Source organism: Andrographis paniculata, unplaced genomic scaffold, assembly GCF_009805555.1.
Source record: "Andrographis paniculata isolate CXL003 unplaced genomic scaffold, ASM980555v1 Contig15END, whole genome shotgun sequence".
NCBI lineage: Eukaryota > Viridiplantae > Streptophyta > Magnoliopsida > Lamiales > Acanthaceae > Andrographis > Andrographis paniculata.
The window spans coordinates 3,090,592-3,111,606 of NW_026137435.1; the positions used below are offsets into that span (position 1 = coordinate 3,090,592).

Sequence of the window (21,015 nt, forward strand, 5' to 3'; positions counted from 1 at the left end):
GATCGGGATAAGATCGGGGATACGGAGTGTCGGGATAAAGCTAAAAAAGGTCGGTGTATACTGTACAACAGTTTCGTAGACGTAATAACGGGAGTTGCTACGGTCCTCAGTCAAAATTTGGGTGATGACGGGGTCGGACGGATGAAGATTAGAGGAGTTAGGAGTTAATCGGGCTAAGGCAAAACCTATCGACTTCTGAGGGTTCGGACTAATAGGCAGTCGGCCAAAAAATGCATTCGGGAAGTATAGGCGAAGCCACAGCTCCAGGAACCAAAATGGTCCCGAGGCAGCTGTGTCCGCCTTTTTGGTGTCGGTTAAGCGGGTGCTCACTCGGGATAAGCCCTCAAAAAGGTTAGCTAAGAATAAGGTACCTAAGGAAAAAAAATTGGCCACTGGCCAGATGAATGACCAGGTCGACCTGAGAAGAAAGGACAAGCTTGGAGGGGGAAAGAATTATATATCTGTGAGGAAAAAAGAAACTTAACTAAATATCAAGCTTCAAGTTTATATGGAAAAGTATAAGGAAAAGAAAGTGTACCTGCATAGCCAAAAAAAAAGGAAAGCTGTGTGTTCCAACTCGGAGACATGAATGTCTTCCTCGCCCAAAAACTTGGTGAGAAGCTTGTCCAACCTCTCTCATTCTCGCCAAGTTTGGCAAGAGCCCAACCCGCGTGGTCGGGCGAAGGCTCCCGACCCCCGAAGGAGACCAGAACGGGATCGTCGCCCACTATGGGTAAGTGGGCGATAATGGCCACGTCCATGAGGGTTGGGCCAATAGGACCACAAGGGAAAAAGAAAACTCTCATCAGTGAATGCCAGAAGGCCGCCATTGCCAATAGGGCCTTGTCATGGAGGTGAAGAGGTTAGGTTGACAGGAGGATGGCCTTATCGATGCTCTGCCTCCTCTATTGTTCTTGGGCAAAATAGCATAAAATCCCTTCGTGGTTTCACAAATTTGCTGAAAACCCCCGCTAGTTTTAAAACTCCAAAAAACCTACTTGTGGTTTGTAAAACGTTGCAAAAAAACCCTCATCCGTTAGAACTTAACGGAGAGTGTATGTTACGCGCCTTAAATGAAAATTTTGGTCCGAAAAATGATAAATTTGTACGTGAAGTTACTAAAATGACCCTATGACTTATTATATGCATTTTTCTCTCACCTAAAATTCAATACAGCTTAGTTCTTCCCCAATGTCTTCTTTTCACCCAATTGTACAGGTTCAAAATTCAGAATATATTCAATTCAAAGAATAAAAAAATTTGAAGTGGATAGATCACGTTCTCAACCAATATTCATAAAAAATGAAGGCACACCAAACTTAGTAAAATCAATAAAGAATTGTGATTTTTCATCTTCTCCCATATTTATCTAATGTGCAGAGAAACAGTGTTAATTTATGTTTCTTTCTCCATTTTTACAGATATTTTTTAGGTTAAATTTTATGAGCAAATAATTCATAATTGGAGAAGAAATTGGTGCGGACGCCTGAAAAAGAATTAGGGAAGAAAAAGTAGATGAAGGAAAAAAAAATATTGGGAGGAAGAAGAAGAAAGGAAAAAAATTGGGGAAAATATACCTGGTGTGTGCGGCTGCGGCTGCGGCTGCGGCAGGTGAAGAAGAATTGAGAAAGAAAATTGGGGAAAAGAAATAAGAGAAAGAATATGGTGTGGCTATGCGGTGTGAAGAAAAATTGGGGAATGAGAAGAAGGAACTCAAACAATTAAGACCCAGAAGAAAGAAAAATGTTTTCCACAAATTGACTAACTGACAAACAACTCTAGCCCATTCCGGCGACCGGTAGCGGCGGCGGTTCTCAGCAACTTCCTTCCTCGACGAACAAACAATGGGTTAATACTTCCGCCGACGATTTTTTCACAGATCTTCTAAAAGAAAATTACAGAAAAATAAGAAGAGAAAGGAATAAGAAAAAGATGGGAGTGGGCGTGGGCATGTGGGAGAAAATGGAAGAAAAAAAGTATGAGAGAGAAAATGGTATAACGGTCCATTATGATAGAATTTAACGTCTATTAGTAGAATTTAGAGGGGAGGGGCGAGTGTGCAACGTTTTACAAACCACAAGTAGGTTTTTTAGAGTTTTAAAACCAGGGGGGTTTTCAGCAACTCTGTGAAACCACAGGGGGATTTTATGCTATTTTGCCTTGTTCTTGAAGATGAGGGAGCTGTCTCGCATGTCATTTACGGTAGGCATCTTTGGAATCAGTGAGGTGAGTCTTGATGCTGTCCAGGAGTCTTTCCGGCTTGAAGGCAACATCATTTATGGCCATTGGAGAAATTTGGGAGATGACGAGTTTCATGCCATCGTCATCTTCGGCAGTGGTGCAATAAGGGCAAATGGTAGGGATGAGAACCTTCGAAGCCACAAAAGGCACTGATGGGTCAGTCCCGTCGAAAGGTAAATCAGGAATGTATTGATTGGTCATTGCGAATGATGTGCAGAAAGCGAAAGAGAAGAAGGTTGGAGGATGTTTGCTAAAGAGGGAATGAAAGATTTTAGGATTCTGAATGCGTGAATATGAAAGGGTAAGAGAAGGGTTTTACATAAACCCCACGATGTAACATAAAACAGTGTAATGATAGCACTGTAACATGCTACAAACCCCTAAACATCAAGTCTCACGCAATCCGAGAAGTAGCTTATCGGGCGGGAGGAGGCAAGTTGTTGAGCGAGAAAAACCAATGTGTAGGGTTTTCGAGGGTGGACTTGTAAATTGGGCCATGGTTTGGTGTATGATTCGATGGGCTTGTCAATTGTATTAAAGTTTTTAAATGGGTTTGGTGTAGGCCCAATGATCAAGGTGTTACTAAGAAATGAGCTTCTTCGAAAGGACCTTTGACTAGGTGATCGGTTGACACGGAGGTCGGACAAAGGGAGGTCGGGCAAAGGAAAATGAGACAATAGGCGTTTAGGTAGGTTGGTGTGGAGGTCGGACAAAGAGAAATCGGACGAAGGAAGATAAGACGGTGGTGTTTAGGCCAGTCGATACGGAGGTCGGACAGGTGGAAGTCGGGCGAAGGAGGACGAGGTGCTGGGTGTTCAGGTCGGTCGGTAAAATGGGGCGGTTGAGTAGCAGTTTTAGAGCGGTTGGGAGAAGTTACAACCGATGAGCGGATGTGGAGGCATGACCTAATAACGACATTGGAGCGGTTGACATGGGTTTTTAAATTGGCATTTTCACGTCCTAGAAAAGACATCTTCAATCGACATCAAGTTTAGTGAAATTTGTTTTTAGGGATCATCTTTACTTTTCTAGTATTTAGTTTTTTTTTTTCTTTTACATTTTTATGTATCGTACGGTATTTAGGGATTCTCAATCTCAAATATCTTTTTAATCAAATTCGAAGATAATTTTTCATTTCGGATTTTACTTTTAAATTGTTGAAAATCAACATCAACAATATGCGATATTTACAAATAATTCGAGCCGAATGGAAATTGAACCGAATATAATTATTAATATAATATTTTAAAATATAATAATATAAATATATTCGGTTTGGTTAACAAAATAAAAAAATATATCAAAAATCGAAATATAACAAATATAAAATATGCAGTATTTTTATTCGAAAAGAATTTGCTCTGTTAATTGAAAATTCGATTCGGTTCGACTGCAATTCCATTCGATTTTTTTGTCCACTCCTTATTTATATAGATTAATTGCGTCATTTAATTGTTATTATTACGTAACAATTAGACTGATCCAAAAATCTCTCTTCATTGTTTCATCACTTTATATTATTTATTTATTATAAAAATATAAAATGCGGACACTTGGATAAAAAATCGGGAGGAAAGAACAAAGAACGAACCAGAAGGGGGCAAAACGATGTCGTCGAGCAATGGCAATTCCACGGCGGCGACGACGCCGTTACTAGGCGACCAGATCTTCCCCACTCGGCCGCGGTTCCTCCGCCGCCCGCCTAGTCTACGCGGCGCGGCGCGTTTCCTCCGGCGGGCGAGCAGCCGAGGGCGCGCGATGCGAGAGCCTTCCGTCCGCGTCCGGGAAGCTGCGGCGGAGCAAATCGAAGAGCGGCAAAGCGATTGGGCTTACTCCAAGCCGATAGTGATCCTGGACCTCGTCTGGAATCTGACCTTCGTGATCGTCTCGATTTCTGTTCTGATCGTGAGCCGCCGGGAAACACCTTCGGTGCCTCTGAGGCTGTGGATTGTTGGATACGCACTGCAGTGTGTTCTTCATATGGTATGCGTTTGCTTCGAGTATAAGAAGAGGTATTACTCGCAGCAGAATTCGGATGATGATGAGAGGGAACCAATTGCTTACAGCCGGAATTTCTCCAATTCGAGCTCCGGCAGTGATGAAATGGACTTCGGCGATTATAGTTCCGAGCACCGGCAAAGTGATGACGAAACCAGGTATGCTACACGCTTCTTGTCTGCACGTTTCTTGTACTCTTTGTTTCCTTTTGTACTTCTAGAATCATAGTGATTATTGAGAATAATTTCTGTCAATATTCTTACATAAGCACGCACGGATTTTGTGTATATGAATTGAGAAATATATAAGATTGCAAGAATCTTTCCAATTTGTGATTCACTGTTTAATTCTATGGTGACTGCCAACTTACAAAATACAATGTTGTGCTGAGAAACTAGAGTTTATTTGCAAATTACAGAGTTAAGCTCTCTGATAACAATAAAAAGGTTTTTAGTATCAAGCTCTGGTGGAGGACAACACTTTGGTATATGTAAAGTACATTTTCGATTGGCTCCGAAAGGGTGTTTAAGTTAACTGGTTTAAAATCCTTGGTGAGAGCCCAGGTTTGAGTCAAACATTTTTTGTTACAAATTTTGCAAACAATATCAAGAAGCTATAAACAATTGTTACAGAGACCCTAGTCATTCTGACGAAAGGCCTAAATCTGCGAAAAGAACCAAAAACTCATGGGATAGTGTTTGTACAGGAATATTTATATGATACAAAATAGAAGTCCTAGATTGGAGAACAATCAGGTCGAAAGAGAAAAACCTGCCCCAATAACATTAATCTATACTGCAGCGTCTATGCCCGCTGCACCCCTCAACTTGGGCCGTTTCAGGACTGTTTATTGTTCAGTTTGGAACTAACGACACAAAAAAGCTCTTTTAATGAGGATCACAAAGTAATAGGAATAATTTCTTGGATAGGAGATTAGGTTGGTATTAGTGACTCTAATATGATAGCAGACGGATAAACTCTACTACAGTTTTTCTAGAACTTTGTTCCCAAACACAATACGATTTGCACAGAGGTCGGCTTGGTCATAACGGCCTGAGAATGAGATAGGTTGGGAACTCAGAGCACCAATTAAGCTTATTCATGGAACTGTGACTGATAGGAGCAATCTTCTGTTCTAAAAGCATGTTCCAGATAATATTGGCTGAGTGAGATTGCTCTTCAATAAGATACACCTCTTCTTCTTAGTCTAATTTACTGTGGAGTTTGTTCCTAAATCAACGTTTGCAGTTTTCTATGATATGCGCTAATGAAAGAATGCATGATTTGAAGATCCATCCTCATCCTCAAACACAATTCCTTGCACTCTTCCTCATTATTAACTTCTTTGATAGATACACAAGTATGCTGTCGAGAGGATCGATAATAAAGATGACATTGTAATTATGTTTTCTATTACAGCGTTGCTAAACATCTGGAATCAGGGAATACTATGTTTTCATTCATTTGGTGGATTGTTGGGTTCTATTGGGTATCTGTTGGTGGTCAGAGTTTGCCGAGCGAATCGCCTCAACTTTATTGGTTTGTCCACAATACATCTACCAACGTTGTTAAAACTGTGATTTGTTTCGATGTATGTAGTATTGTAAATATTGTTTACTTTTGCAGGCTTTGCATTACATTGATGGCGTTTGAGGTGTTCTTTGTTGTTATCTGCATTGCTGTGGCATGTGTTATTGGAATTGCTGTTTGCTGCTGTCTTCCATGCATTATTGCGATATTATATGCAGTGGCTGATCAGGTAGATATCGTCATTGTATCTCGGGTTGTTACCAGTAATCTATGGATATTGCTTATTTAACTGCTTATTTAATACAACCGACAAACCTTCACTGATTGAGAAATGAGGAGTGGAAAAAGATCGTATGCTTAAGAGGGCTTGCTTGGTAGTTCACTTACGTTTTGTACGAAAATGCCAAAGAAAATTAAATGCAGTCTAGATTCGATTGCCTTTGCACTTATTGTTTCCGTTACTGCGATTTCGGATTGTGTTAATATGTTGTGTATGTGTAACCCGACTAATGATATATAGCTAAGCAACACATTTCTTTCGTTGCCTTGGTTCTTATTCACTGATTGGAATCACATTTCAGGAAGGAGCTACTAAAGAGGACATCGAGAGACTACCTAAGTACACATTTCGAAAAATTGGCGACTTTGAGAAGCAAAACGGTGAAATTCAGGAATCCTTCGGAGGCATCATGACTGAATGCGACACCGACTCACCCTCAGAACATGTCCTTCCTATCGATGATGCGGTGTGTACAGTCTGGCTATTTAAATTCTATTCTGCACGCATCTTTATAAATGCATGGATGAAAGCAATTTAGATCACAATATTTCACCGCAGGAATGCTGCATATGCATTTGCGCATACGACGATGGAACAGAGCTACGCCAACTCCCCTGCCGCCATCATTTTCACTTAGCTTGCATAGACAAGTGGCTGCACATAAATGCGACGTGCCCGTTGTGCAAGTTCAATATACTGAAGAACGGCAACCAGAGCAGCAGCGAGGAAGTATGATCGGGGGAGTCGATTTTCGACGAAACTAGCAGCTCAAGAAGATGCAGAGAAAGATGTAATATGTATTGAGATGATGCTGTGCCAATTATATACGTATTTCCTGCCCTGTTTTGAATCACAGTGTGAATTCACAGATGGAGATGAAATAGATGAATTGTTTATACATGTTTTTTCATTAGTGCCCCTTAAGTATGTAATATATACACATTTAGCCATCCATATTTTGACCTTTTCAAATTGAGGATACAGACAGACGAGAGAAATGTAACATGCTGATTCGGTAATCCTGGGAGTTTAACTCCCGGGGATGCATACTCTTTACTTTACTAGCTAGGGAGTCCGGCTCCGGGACTCGCTAAGAAGAGTACCTATACGAAACAGGAATTCCTGTCACAATCCCATGAGTACCGGAACCCTTGCCGTCCACCGGAACTCCCTTCCACGGCTGCTCCGAACACCCTACGGCGGCGGCGCAGGATTTCCCAACGTGTCCCTTCACTTTGACCGACAAATTAATAATTCCATTCTTCTCTCCGTTATCATCCCTCAGCCTGTAACTTAAAAAGCTCAAATGATTCTCCGGGAGGTGGCCGCCGGAGAAGTCGGCGGCGGGAACAGTCGCCGTCCCTATGAGATTTCTGCCGGAATATGCCGCTACCGTGATGTATCGGACGTTAATTGGGAGGTCCATCTCCAGCTTCTGGTTCCATCTCGGGTTGCTCCCTCCGTCCTTATCCGCCGCCGTCAATCGACAATCGTACGGATCAGATCGAACCGCCACGAAAAGGTTCTTCTTCTTCCCCGGCGGCTTCCGGTTCACCAATAAACCCTCCGCCGATATAACGGTAACCTCAATCGATAATTTCGAATTTATCGCCCTTTCCATGCTACTTAGAATTTGAAAAACACTTATTGCACACGAAATTATATGGATTCAATGACTAAATTGATTTTTTAGGGTTTCATCAGTTCTGTCACAAAATGAAAGTAATCCTCGGATATATATATATGTGTGTGTGTGTGTATTGTGCAGGAAGAAGGAAGGACTGAGGAAGAAGAAAGGTACTTTCTAGGAATTGAATTTGGATTGGAATATGGTAAAAGAATTAAAGAGATGGTGCAGTGCAGTTTCCCAGTGATTTTGTGCACAGAATTTTCTGCATAACTAACTCGTAATTCAATTTTGGTGTGTGGTTTCCTCTTCGTCGACTTGTAATATTATTAAATTAATTAATTAATATTTGCGGGTTGACCCTTCGGTTTTACAGCGTTTTGGCGAGGAGACCGGGAGTTGGAGAACAGGATGAATATCCACCGCTGGTAGCATTTCAGCGGCGAGGATGCACCTGGACCTGCAGTTTGGCCGTGTGGGTTTAGATAGTGGATAAGGTCAAAGGGCAGGTTCAACTGCTTTCGCGTATTTTATGGTTGTTTTTACGCTTATTTCTATATTCCATTTATACATACTGACGTACACTCTGTCTTGAGTACTTTATATTATTGTTTTTAATGGTATAATATACAAAATAAAAGATTTTAAATAATTATATAAGATTTTCTTTCCTAGTTTATTTGATAATTTTGTAATTTTATAATGATAATTCTATGTATAAATATTTGAAATAATTTAATATTTGCTCCGTCTATTTAGAAATAAATATTTAATCTTAATTATTTTTATTAAATTATAATTATTTTTATTAATATATTTTGTAATTAAATTATACAATATTTAAAATTTTGTATCTAAATTAAATGGGACAAAATAGGTGAGATGAAGGAAGTAGTATTTATGTCAACTAATGTTAATTTAGATTAAAAAAAAAAAAAATTGACTTATTTTTAAATGAAAAACGAGTAATTTGATCATTTTAGTTTAAGAAATCATTTATTTATAAATTTTTTTTTTTTCCGTAACTTGGGGATTTTACCATTTAAAAGAATTTCATAACTCATTAATGATAAACTTTATCTTATATATCACATGTATTTTATCTCATATTATATATTTCATCAATTCCTTAACAAATTTTCTATTTTGGTCTGTTTCTTTAGTAATTGTACTTTCTACTCATATTAAAAATATCCTTACAACTTATAATATATTACAAAAATGTCATTACTTTTATATCACACAATACTAATAAGGTTATTTTAGTATTTTCTACTTTATTCATACCACATCTTAATATAATAATAATATTTTTAAAATTACATGAAAAAAACAAACAAACATATAGATAGATAAGAAACGGAGTGCGGATAAATTTAAGAATTGAATCTTATTTTCTCAAATTTTTAATTTAGTATATATATACATACACACGTATAGACATATATATATCTATTATATACATATATATTTTTGTCTTCAACCTCATTTCTATTTTCTCTTTTATTTGTATATGTTATATTGTGTTTGTTTTATCTTAAAGCAAAAAAATAGAGAACAAATGAAAATAAGGTCGATCATGGAAAAAAAATTAAATCAAATTCGAAGAATAATAATGGAAAAAAAAACGGATGATAAAAAATTAAATTTATTAATCTAATTTAATTTTTTAAATTTTTAAAATGCATCTTTTGGTATGACCTTATAAAAATATATATTTGAGTATGTGTATATTATCTCAAACTGACAAATGCAGCGCACTCGACGCCGTAATCCTGGCTCTTCTCAGTCCCCTCATGAGGAGAATCAACCTGATGCAAATCTTAAAGGATCACGATTTTCTATACCAGAAGAAGAGGATTCGATTAGATATGGCCAAGAACTAGATAATACCTCTATGGAGATCAACAAAAAGACCCATATTGCAACCAAATACCTTGTACCGCCCCAGGCAGGATCCTCGGTCCCAGACTTTGACCCGGTACATACACACGCATGTATGTATATACATGTACGTGTGTGGGCACTCTCTGTGCCCGGGACCGAGGATCCTTGCGGTACCGCCCAAGCCTCTCACCCCCCAAGCACCAGTAACCACCAATCAGCAAACCAATGTAATCAAAGATCTTGTGGTGGTCGACAAACCGCTGCTACCTCATGCAAGGGCAGTTGTTCATTCGAATGAGCCTCTCCCAAATACACTACCCCCTATTTTTAAACGTAAGCATAATGAAGTTGGACAACCCTCTTTCCCAGATTAGTGAGCTCCCCTCAATCTCCAAAAAACAACAAACCCCATTACTCTTAGATCAGCAATCTGCTCCTATCCTCAACCCTAACCCAAGACCTGCAGATGGGGATTATGCTCTTGAAAACTCACTCTTCTCAGGAACTCTAACAAAGCCCCCAAATAAGGACTCTTCTGAGCTTTGTCCGCTTGTTATCTCGGAATCCTCTGCGGTCAATTCAGATTTTGGGGATACATCTAGTTAATCCCGTCTTCTATATCTTCACGGTGTTAACAAATTTTTGGAATTTCAAAATTGTTTCTTGGAATGTTCGTGGTATTGGTAATGCTCCCACTCGTGGCCATGCAAACCTTCTTCTCCGTGATCATAAACCGGACATTATTATTCTTATGGAACCTCAGGTCCCCTTCGAGCTACTTGAATTTTTCTTCTTAGCCCGAAATTATGAGAAAGTCTTCATCATCCCTGCAGATGGTCGAACCGGCAGGGCAGACGGCCTCTGGATGTTAAGGAGAGAAGGAACAACCTTCTCTTACTCTATTTTCAGCACTTCAGACAGAACTATCACTTGTATTCTATCCTTGCTCTTGAAGAAGTATCAAGGGGTCACTTCTATGCAAACCATGCTGCCCAGCTTGTAGATTGCCTACTTTTCAGCGGTCTATCAACTATACATACCAAAGGACTGTTCTTCACATGGCACCGAAGAGAGGTAAACCTTACAACCATGCTTAAAAGATTGGACAGGGCTGTCTCTAATTCAGAATGGATCATGGCTTTTCCAGATGGTGAAGTTGAAGTTTTACCCCGATACAGAAGTGATCATTCACTACTTATTATTAGATGTTCAGCCAACCTCCCAAACTCCGTCAACCACCATTTTAGATGGGAAGCTGCATTGACTCACCATGAAGAATATAACACCAGGATTACCCGTGCTTGGCAACAAGAAAATGGTAGACTGAAAGATGCATTGGACAACATCAAACATGCCAGCACAATGTTGAAAAGGCAGTTTATAGAAACCTTAAAGAGCCGCAAAAACAGGTTGCTTCGGAGAATTGTGGTCCTCCAACGTGTGTTGCAAGAGGTCGACTCTATACGTCTTCATAACCTTGAAGTTGATCTCTTATGTGAGTATGAAAAAATTCTTAGGGAGGAAGAAACTATTAGATACTGTTATACTCTCTCCATCCCGGCTAATTTGTCCCATTTGAATTAGGCACGGAGTTTTAGTTATTTTGTAATTAGAGAGTAATTAAGAAGTGTATTAGTAAAAATAATTATGATTTCATAAAAATAATTTTAGATTAAGATTAAGATGGCTAAATAGTTTAATTAAAATAAAAAAAATTGTAAATTATGAATTTTAAAATGTGATTAAAGTGTATAATTATATTTCCAAAAAAGAAAAGGGCAAATTGTATAAGTGAAAATAAGGTTGTGTTGGGTTTGGATTCCTTCTATGTGTGGAGGCCCAACAATTCAAGTTAGCCCAAAAAGAATTGAGAATCCACTTTTGCCAATTGTTGCCCTGTCCGTCATAGCTGGAAGAGGGATCATTGGGGTGCAGGGTTTTGAGAGAAACAATCGCTATCCACGCAAGCGAGAGAATCGGCAAGCAAGAGAGAATTTCTTCAACTCCGTTCCGATCACGGTCTCGTCATCTTCGGATGTTTCTTTTGGTATCGTTGATTTCTCCTTATTTGTTTGGATTCGATTTTGAATCTTATTGGTTGGGGATTGGAATAGGTTGTTAGTAGTTGGGAGATCTCTTGTGATTGAGGTTCGATTCTTATATTTGGATGTGGAGTTTGATAGCCCTTTTGGTTGTGGTTATCTTTGATTGTACAAACCTTTTTATGATATAGTGGATTTTGCCTTGGGTCGGGTGATAGACCTCGTGGTTTTTATCCTTCACTTTGAAGGAGTTTTCCACGTTAAAATTTTTGGTGTCTCATATTGTTATTTCCATTGTTTATTGGTGGTTATCGTTCATCGTATTTTGGTAGAAAGAATAATTGATTGAAGGGAAAGGTTTGGGTGAAACAGTTCGAACACCCTGCTTAGGCGTGACCAGGCTTAAGGAGTACTTCGCATCTGATTTTTTGTTTCCATTTGGTCTTCTTCCGGTATTCTCCCAACATAAAGTGGTATCAGAGCAAAGTTGTTTGGGAGTGTTACTTACCATTGAAAGATAGATGTGAACTTGGGAAGAATGATTTGCTTAGAAGGAACAAACTATCATGTTTTGAAACGGAAGATAACTGATCTTCTATATGTGAAGAAGTTACACTGGCCAGTGTTTTCTGCGGCAAAGCCTGATGTTGAAACTAGTGATGCAGATTGGGAATTGGAGCATCGACAAGTATGTGGTTTCATAACGCAATGGGTAGAGGACGATGTTTTGAATCACATTGTGAATGAGACCAATGCCAAAACATTGTGGGACAAGTTGGAAAGCTTATATGCTTCGAAGACTGGCAACAATAAGTTGTTTTTACTCAAGCAGGCTATGCGATTGAGTTATCATGAGAGCAAGTCCATTTCCGATCACATAAATGAGTTTCAAGGATGTTTCGATCAGCTGTCAGGAATGTGAGTGAAGTTTGATGATGAGGTACTTGGTTTGTGGCTACTTAATATTTTCCAGATTCATGGGAAGGTTTCAGAGTCTCTTTGCCTAATTCTGCGCCCGATGGGATAGTCACTTTGGAGTTTATCAAAAGTGTCATTTTGAATAAAGAGGTGAGGAGGAAGACTCTTGGCACTTCATCTTCTCATTCGGAGATCCTAGTTACGAATAATAGGGGGAGAAGTTGTAATATAGGCCGAGATCATGGGAATCGAGAAAAGAGTTGAGGAAGAAGTAAGTCAAAGCCCAAATACAAAGACTTTGAATGTCATTATTGTGGCAAACGGGGACACATCAAAAGGTATTGTTTCAAGTTGAAAAATGAGCAGAAAGGCAAAGACAGCAAGTATGAGCAGAAAGATGATGATAAGAGCAATGACCGTGTGAATACGACAATGTCGGAGGATCTCGTCATTGTGTATGAGGAAGAGGGAATTCATTTTACCCAAAATGAGACTAGTTGGGTTGTGGATAGCGGAGCTGCTTTCCATGTGACTGCCAATAGGGATTTCTTCACATCATATACTCCAGGAGACTTTGGAGTCTTGAAGATGAGAAATGATGGTTTGGCGAAAGTAGTATGCACAGGAACAGTGTGTTTGGATACCAATAGTGGATACACACTAGTGCTGAAGGATGTGAGGCATGCTCCCGATATTCGATTGAATCTAGTCTCCACTGGTAGGTTGGATGATGATGGATATTCCTGCCATTTCAGTGATGAAACATGGAAGATTACCAAAGGTTCTATGGTAATTGCTCAGGGTAAGAAAAAGTCCAGTTTATATTGGTTTCATGCTATTATTTCTGCGAATGGTGTTAATGCAGTTCAGAATGGGTTCTTCAAGCTTATAGCATAGAAAATTGAGTCGCATTAGTGAGAAAGGACTCGATACTTTGGCGAGAAAGAATTTACTCCCTGGTGTTAGACGTGCTCAGCTTGCTAAGTGTTCACATTGCCTTGTGGGAAAGCAAAGACGGGTTTCTTTTGTTTATCACCCTCCTACGAGGAAAAGAGATATTCTTGAATTGATCCATTCGGATATGTGCGGTCCTTTGAAGGTAAAGTCTTTTGGAGGTGCAGTTTATTTTGTTACCTTCATTGATGATCACTCAAAAAAATTATGGATTCGAGTGTTGAAATTAAAGGATCAGGTTCTTGATGCTTTTTTTGAGTTTTATGTTTCTGTTGAGAAAGAAATAGGTAAGAAATTGAAGTGCATCAGGACCGATAATGGAGGTGAATATCATGGACCATTTGATGCTTATTGACGAACGCATGGTATTCGAAATCAGAAAACGCCTCCTAAAACTCTGCAACTAAATGGTTTGGCAGAAATGATGAATAGAATGTTGATGGAGAGAGTCAGATGTGTGCTTTCGGATGCTAAATTGCCTCAACATTTCTGGGGTGAGGCTTTATATGTAGTTGCTCGCATTATCAACCTAACTCCTACAGTGGCTTTGGAGACAGATGTTCCTGACAGAATTTGGTACAGAAAAATAGTATCTTATGATCACCTCAAAGTTATCGGATGCAAGTGTTTTGTTTATGTGCCTAAGGATGAACGACCCAAGTTGGATGCTAAAACTCGACAGTGCATCTTTATTGGCTATGGTGATGATGAATTTGGCTATAGGTGTTACGATCCTATTGAGAAAAAGCTTGTCAAAAGCCGTGATATTGTATTCATGGAGGATCAAACAATTGAGAAAATTGAGAAGAACCATAAGCCAATTGTTCAAAATAAAGACTTGATTTATTTTGATCGAGTTCTTACACCAAAATTGGGTGGTGATGAAAATCAGTCTGTCGGCGATGATGCCGTTGATGATGTTGATGTTGGTCCGGATTCGGTGGATATGGCAGAATTTTCATTGAGAAGGTCTACCCAGGATAGACAACCTTCTACTAGGTATTCATCTACGGAGTATGTGCTCTTGACCGAGAATGGAGAGCCTGGGAATTATGAAGAAGCCGTCCAAACTCCTGAAAAAGAAAAGTGGATTGTTGCTATGAAAGATGAAATGCAATCCCTACATGCTAATGACACGTATGAGTTAATTGAGCTTCCAAGTGATAGAAGGGCCTTGAAAATTAGGTGGATCTCTAAGGTGAAGCATGAAGAACACTCATCCTCTCTTTGATACAAAGCCAGACTTTTTGTAAAGGGCGTTAGTAAAAAATATGGTGTTGATTTTGAGGAGATATTTTCACCAGTTGTCAAGATGACTTCTATTCGTGTTATCTTGGGTTTGGCTGTTTGTCTTGACTTAGAAGTGGAGCAAATGGATGTCAAGACGGCGTTTCTTCACGGTGACCTCGAAGAAGAAATTTATATGGATTTTCCTAGAGGTTTTGTGGTGAAAGGGAAGGAGAACCATGTATGTCGATTGAAAAAGAGTTTGTATGGACTTAAACAGGCTCCGAGGCAGTGGTACAAGAAATTCGAATCTGTTATGATTCAACAAGGGTACAAGAAGACTGATGCTGACCCTTGTGTTTTCGTGCAGTGTTTCTCAGGTACTGATGTTATCATCTTACTTCTTTATGTAGATGATATGCTTATAGTAGGCTCTTCAGCCTCGAAAATAAATAATTTGAAGAAAGAGTTGAACAAGCATTTTGCGATGAAGGATTTGGGGCCAGCTAGAAGTATTCTTGGGATGTATATTTCTCGAAATAGGAAAGAGAAAAAATTATGATTATCCTAAGAAAAATATATCGAAAAAGTGTTGCAGTGGTTCAACATGGACAAGGCCAAAGCTACTTCTACCCCGCTTGCTGCTTCGTTTAAATTGAGTGTGAAGCAGTGCCCTTCTACTGAGAAAGAAAAGGAAGATATGCAACGGATTCCTTATGCCTCAGCAGTTGGAAGTTTGATGTAGCCCATGGTGTGTACTCGGCCGGACATAGCTCACGCAGTTGGTGTTGTCAGCCGATTCATGTCGAATCCTAGCAAAGAGCATTGGAGTGCAGTGAAGTGGATTTTGAAATATCTTCGGAGAACTTCGAGTATGAGGTTGTGCTTTGGTACTGATAAGCCGGAGCTTGTTGGTTATACAGATTTTGATATGGCCGGAGATATTGATAATCGGAAGTCTACTTCTGGATACTTGATAACTAATGCAGGGGGAGCTATTTCATGGCAGTCCCGATTGCAGAAATGTGTTGCACTCTCTTCCACTAACACGGAGTTTATTGCTGCTACCGAAGCTTGCAATGAGTTATTATGGTTGAAGACTCTTGTTAGTGAAATCGGTTTCGCTCAACAAAAGTATATTTTGTATTGCGACACTCAAAGTGCGATCCATCTTAGCAAGAATCCGACATTTCATGGGAGATCGAAACATATTGATACAAGGTATCATTGGATTTGAGAGGTTTTGGATTCTAAGTTGATTGAAGTTGATAAAATCCACACGAATGAAAATGGTGCGGATATGTGCACTAAAAGTCTTCCAAGAGACAAGTTCGAGTTCTGCAGGATGGCTGCAGGGTTGGTTGCCTCCTTCACATAATTGGAAGGGGGAGAATTGTTGGGTTTGGGTTCTTTCTATGTGTGGAGGCCCAACAATTCAAGTTAGCCCAAAAAGAATTGAGAGTCCACTTTTGCCAATTGTTGCCCTAGCCGTCATAGTTGGGAGAGGGATCATTTGGGTGCAGGGTTTTGAGAGAGACAATCGTTATCCATGCACGCGAAAGAATCGGCAAGCAAGAGAGAATTTTTTCAACTCGGTTCCGATCAACGGTCTCGTCATCTTCGGATGTTTCTTTTGGTATCGTTAATTTCTCCTTATTTGTTTGGATTCGATTTTGAATCTTATTGGTTGGGGATAGGAATGGGTTGTTAGTAGTTGGGAGATCGTTTGTGATTGGGGTTCGATTCTTGTATTTGGGTGTGGAGTTTGATAGCCCTTTTGGTTGTGGTTATCTTTGATTGTACGAACTTTTTTTGATATAGTGGATTTTGCCTTGGGTCAGGTGATAGGCCTCGTGGTTTTTATCCTTCATTTTGAAGGAGTTTTCCACGTTAAAAGTTTTGATGTCTCATATTGTTATTTCCGTTGTTTATTGGTGGTTATTGTTCATCGTATTTTGGTAGAAAGAATAATTGATTGAAGGGAAAGATTTTGGTGAAACAATATGAACACCCTGCTTAGGCGTGACCACGCTTAAGGAGTACTTCGCATCTGATTTTTGTTTCTATTTGGTCTTCTTCCGGTATTCTCCCAACAAGTTGTAACATAGATATTAAGCTGATCCAAAGAATGAAAATAAAAAAGAAAGAAAGAAGAAAAAGGCATGTGATTAAAAATGATATTATTATTTTACTAATATTTATTTTATTTATTTTAATTTTTAGAATTATCTTTCGGTATAATCTATATATATATATAAATTATTAAACTATTAAAATATTCAAATTTTACATTGAAAATATGCTAAATCATTTTATAGTTTGAAATATATTACATTGAAGTGATTATTAAAATAATAATTTTATTAAGTTTCAGTTTTAATTTTTAATTTTTATTACGTATTAATAATTTGATTTAATTTTTCTATATATTTTTATATTATGTTCATGGATAATTTTTTAATAATTTATATTCAGATTAATATATTATTATTTATAATATCAATGATAGTTGTTAATTTGAATTTTTTCTAATTACATGATCTATATTGAAGAAGAAATTAAAAGAACAAGAATTAAATATAAAATATATTGGATAATATAATTATTTTTATATTTAATTTATTTTTTATTTTTATTTTAATAGAAAATATAAATATTAATGATTTGATTTGATATTTTTATTTTATTTATTTTAATATTATTTTGTATTGTTTAAAAAATTCTTAATTAATTAATTTAATATATAAATATTACTATAAATTATAAAGTAGAAATAGTACAGTTAATTAGTTATAATAAATATAAAAATTGTTTATTAATTTATCTTAATATATAAGTTATTGTGTATAAAAAATTTTATAACAAGCGTTTTTAAAATATAATTTTTTATATATATTTATTTTAATATTTATTTATATGTATTGATTTTAGATGATATTTCATAATATATTTTGTATTAGTATAAATATGATTTTTTGGTATGAACGCCGCTTGTTGACCCTAGTTTGCAGAGTATTAGATTCGACCCTAGTTTGCAGAGTATTAAATTTGACTAGAAATTTCGTACTTTCGAGTAGCGGCAGCGGATTTCACGTCTAAAAAACGAAACAAAAGAAAAGCCTCTATGCTGCCGAGACATCTACTCTATCCATTCTATAATTTATTATAATTAAAAGTAGATATTTGTAATATTGATTATGATTGATTATTTTTTTTAAGAAAAGAAATTAATGTTTATTTTGTAAGAAAAAATAACTTAATTAAAAATCATGTCAGCTGAGCAGTTATAATTTATATTTGAAACATTTATAATTTATATTCATTTTTTATTATAATTAATAGTTGATTTTTTTAAAAAAAAATATTTCTTAGGATAAATGATTTAAAGTTTTTTAAATATAAATAAGTAGAAAGATAAAAAATATAGGAACATATTTTTTTGTAAAATTAAAAATCAAAATTAATGTATATTTTGTTAGAGAAAATAACATATTTCTAATTGAAAATTATGAGAGCTGAATTTTGATAATTTATATTTGAAATACAAACTAAACATATTTATACTTCTATATCTATATTTTTAATATAATTTTATCTAATTTTTTCTTTTGTCCATTTTATTTTCTACATATTTACTACTCTTAGTTATTATAATATATTATCTAGATTCAAATATATTAATTTAGGGTATTTTTTTTTGTTGAAATGTGACTTGGATTTACCTGTTTATTTGATCCGAAATCAAAACGAAAAGGTTGTTTTAATTGGCATGGTTCATTTTGGATTCATCTTAATTAATAACAAATGGGCTTAGAGTTTAGGGTGTTTTGGGGTGCTTATAAATAAATAGCTATGGTTCTTAGCCGTACGACAATAATTGTAACTCTTTGAATCAGTATAATAAAATTTCTCTGATTCCTGCCCGTGGACGTAGGAGGTTGACACACCGTCGTCGAACCACATAAAACCTCTGTGTTCTTCATTTGCTTTCTTTTTCGTTTTCTCATAACATGTGGTATCAAAGCCTGGTTCGTTGGTATGATGGATTGGGAGGCATCAAACATTAATTGTGGTTGTGGGAATCCCTTGTGACCTGCGGAAGTGCCTTGTGTCAAAAGTCTCATGGCGGTGTTGAGTCGATCCCTACAATTGTGGTAAGTCAGACAGCGGGTCCCTTTGTGATAGGTGGTGCAAGGTGGGCAGGGAAGGATAAAGGTTTCGGCAAACGCAGCGGATGAGATATCTAATGTGCTCTCATATCAAGTGAGCCTTAGGTTTGTTTGTGGGAGTCAAGATGAGTGATTGTCGTGTTGTTAAGGTATTCAATAGAATGAACTTCAGTGTTTGGAAGATGCAAATAGAAGATTACCTTTATGGTAAAGATCTAAAGGCGGCGTTGAAGGAGAAACCCAAAGACATGGATGAAGCCGAATACAAGAAGATCGATAGGAAGACGATGCATGCGGTTCGACTAATCCTTTCGGAGAATGTTTCGAATGAATTTGGATCTGGATCTGCCCTTAGTACCAAAAATATGGGTAGATCTGAGGCAAAGGGAAAGGGTGAAGATCAAGAATAGTCAAAGTTGAAGCCGAAGAACAAGGACCAGGAAGATGCAAGTCAGGTGGTATGTTGGAACTGCAATGGACACTTGAAATGACAGTGCAGGGCACCAGAGAAGTATCAGGGTTCAAAATATGTAGCGGAAAAGATATCCAATGTGCTGATTTTGAGCGTCAGCAGTCCAATGAAGTCATAGATTTTGGTCTCAGGAGCATCATTCCACTCATGTAGTGATTCGGGAATCATGGAATCCTATACCGCAGGTAATTTTGATGTTGTTTATCTTGAAGATGATGAGACACTGAAAATTGTAGGTAAATGGATAGTTCAAATCTATTCACCAAATGATGTGGAATGGAGATTGAATGATGTGAGGCATATCTCGGGTCTGAAGACAAGCTTCTTAAAGACACGAAGGAGGAGGTGAATAAGGAGATTTTGGCAAAGGCTCATTCTGCGATCTGGCTTTCAGTTACTGATGAGGTGTTACGGAAGGTTGTAGATCAGACGACGGCTTCTGGGCTATGATATAAACTGTGTAAGAAGTACCAGAACAACTCTCTCACGAACAGGCTATATCAGAAGCAACGATTTTACACTCTCCGGATGTCTGAAAATACTCAAGTAAAGGATCATCTTGATACCTTTAACCATATTATTTTTTATCTTCAAGGGGTTGATGTTAAAATAGATGATGAAGATCAAGCCCTAATTTTACTGTGTTCACTACTTGGTTCATATGTGAATTTTGTAGATACTATGCTATATGGTAGAACTACAATTTCTGTTAATGATGTGATAGATGCCCTTATGGCCAAATAATTGAAAAGAAAGGTTTCTGTAGAAGAGAGTTCTGGTTCAGGTTTTTTTGCAGGTAGGGGAAGACCACATGAAAGGGGTAACGGGAATGAGAGGTCGTGTTCAAAATCAAGATCCTTTAGCAAAGTTAAGTGTTATCTTTGCAAGGAAAAGGGGCACATTAAAAGGGATTGTCCATAGAAGAAGGGAAATACAAAAGTTGATTCTAGTAACAGTGGCAGTGCTGTTGTGGTACAAGACAGTTCTGATGATAGGGATCTTGGTGAAGTTTTGACAGTGTGTAGTGCTAATACTGTTGATTCATGGATTATGGATACTGGTGCTTCTCACCCTATGCAGAGCACCGTCGATTGGGTCACATGAGTGAGCAAGGGTTGTCTATGCTGAGCAAGCAGGGTTTACTTGATGGGGATGTGACAGGTAAAATTCAATTCTCTAAGGCTTGTGTAAAAGGGAAGCAACGCAGGGCGAGGTTTAGTACCGGTCATCACACTTCAAAAGAAATTTTGGAGTATGTTCATTCAGATTTATGGGGTCCCTCTCCGATGACATCGCAGGGCGATTGTTCTTACTTTGTCACTTTCATAGATGATTATTTAAGAAAAGTCTCGTTGTACTTTCTGAAAACTAAAGATTAGGTGTTTGGGAAGTTCAATGAGTGGAAGACCATGGTTGAAAAACGTACAGGTAAAAAGGTCAAGAATCTAAGAATTGATAATAGGTTAGAGTTCTGCAACGTTCCATTTGATGATTTTTGCAAGAAAGAAGGCATAGTAAGGTACCGTACTGTACGACACACACCACAGCAAAGTAGGATTGTAGAGCGAATGAACCAAACCCTCATGGCACATGCTAGGTGTATGCACATATTTGCTGGCTTATCTAAACAATTCTGGGCTGAAGTAGTTAACACTGCTAGCTATCTGGTT

At 37.7% G+C, this 21,015-nt stretch overlaps 2 protein-coding genes across 2 annotated transcripts; one reads left to right on the plus strand and one right to left on the minus strand.

Annotated features, from left to right (window-relative positions):
* Nucleotides 1-3,799: 3,799 nt before the first annotated feature.
* Nucleotides 3,800-6,890, plus strand: LOC127262642 (E3 ubiquitin-protein ligase At1g12760-like). The gene is made up of 5 exons (XM_051291430.1): nucleotides 3,800-4,397; nucleotides 5,659-5,778; nucleotides 5,866-5,998; nucleotides 6,351-6,515; nucleotides 6,608-6,890. The coding sequence occupies exons 1-5, from the start codon at nucleotides 3,850-3,852 to the stop codon at nucleotides 6,782-6,784; spliced, it is 1,143 nt and encodes a 380-aa protein (XP_051147387.1). The 5' UTR covers nucleotides 3,800-3,849; the 3' UTR covers nucleotides 6,785-6,890.
* Nucleotides 6,891-6,907: 17 nt separating this feature from the next.
* Nucleotides 6,908-7,939, minus strand: LOC127262646 (BON1-associated protein 2-like). The gene has a single exon (XM_051291436.1). It carries the CDS (start codon nucleotides 7,668-7,670, stop codon nucleotides 7,140-7,142), a length of 531 nt encoding a protein of 176 aa, XP_051147393.1. The 5' UTR covers nucleotides 7,671-7,939; the 3' UTR covers nucleotides 6,908-7,139.
* Nucleotides 7,940-21,015: the final 13,076 nt, after the last annotated feature.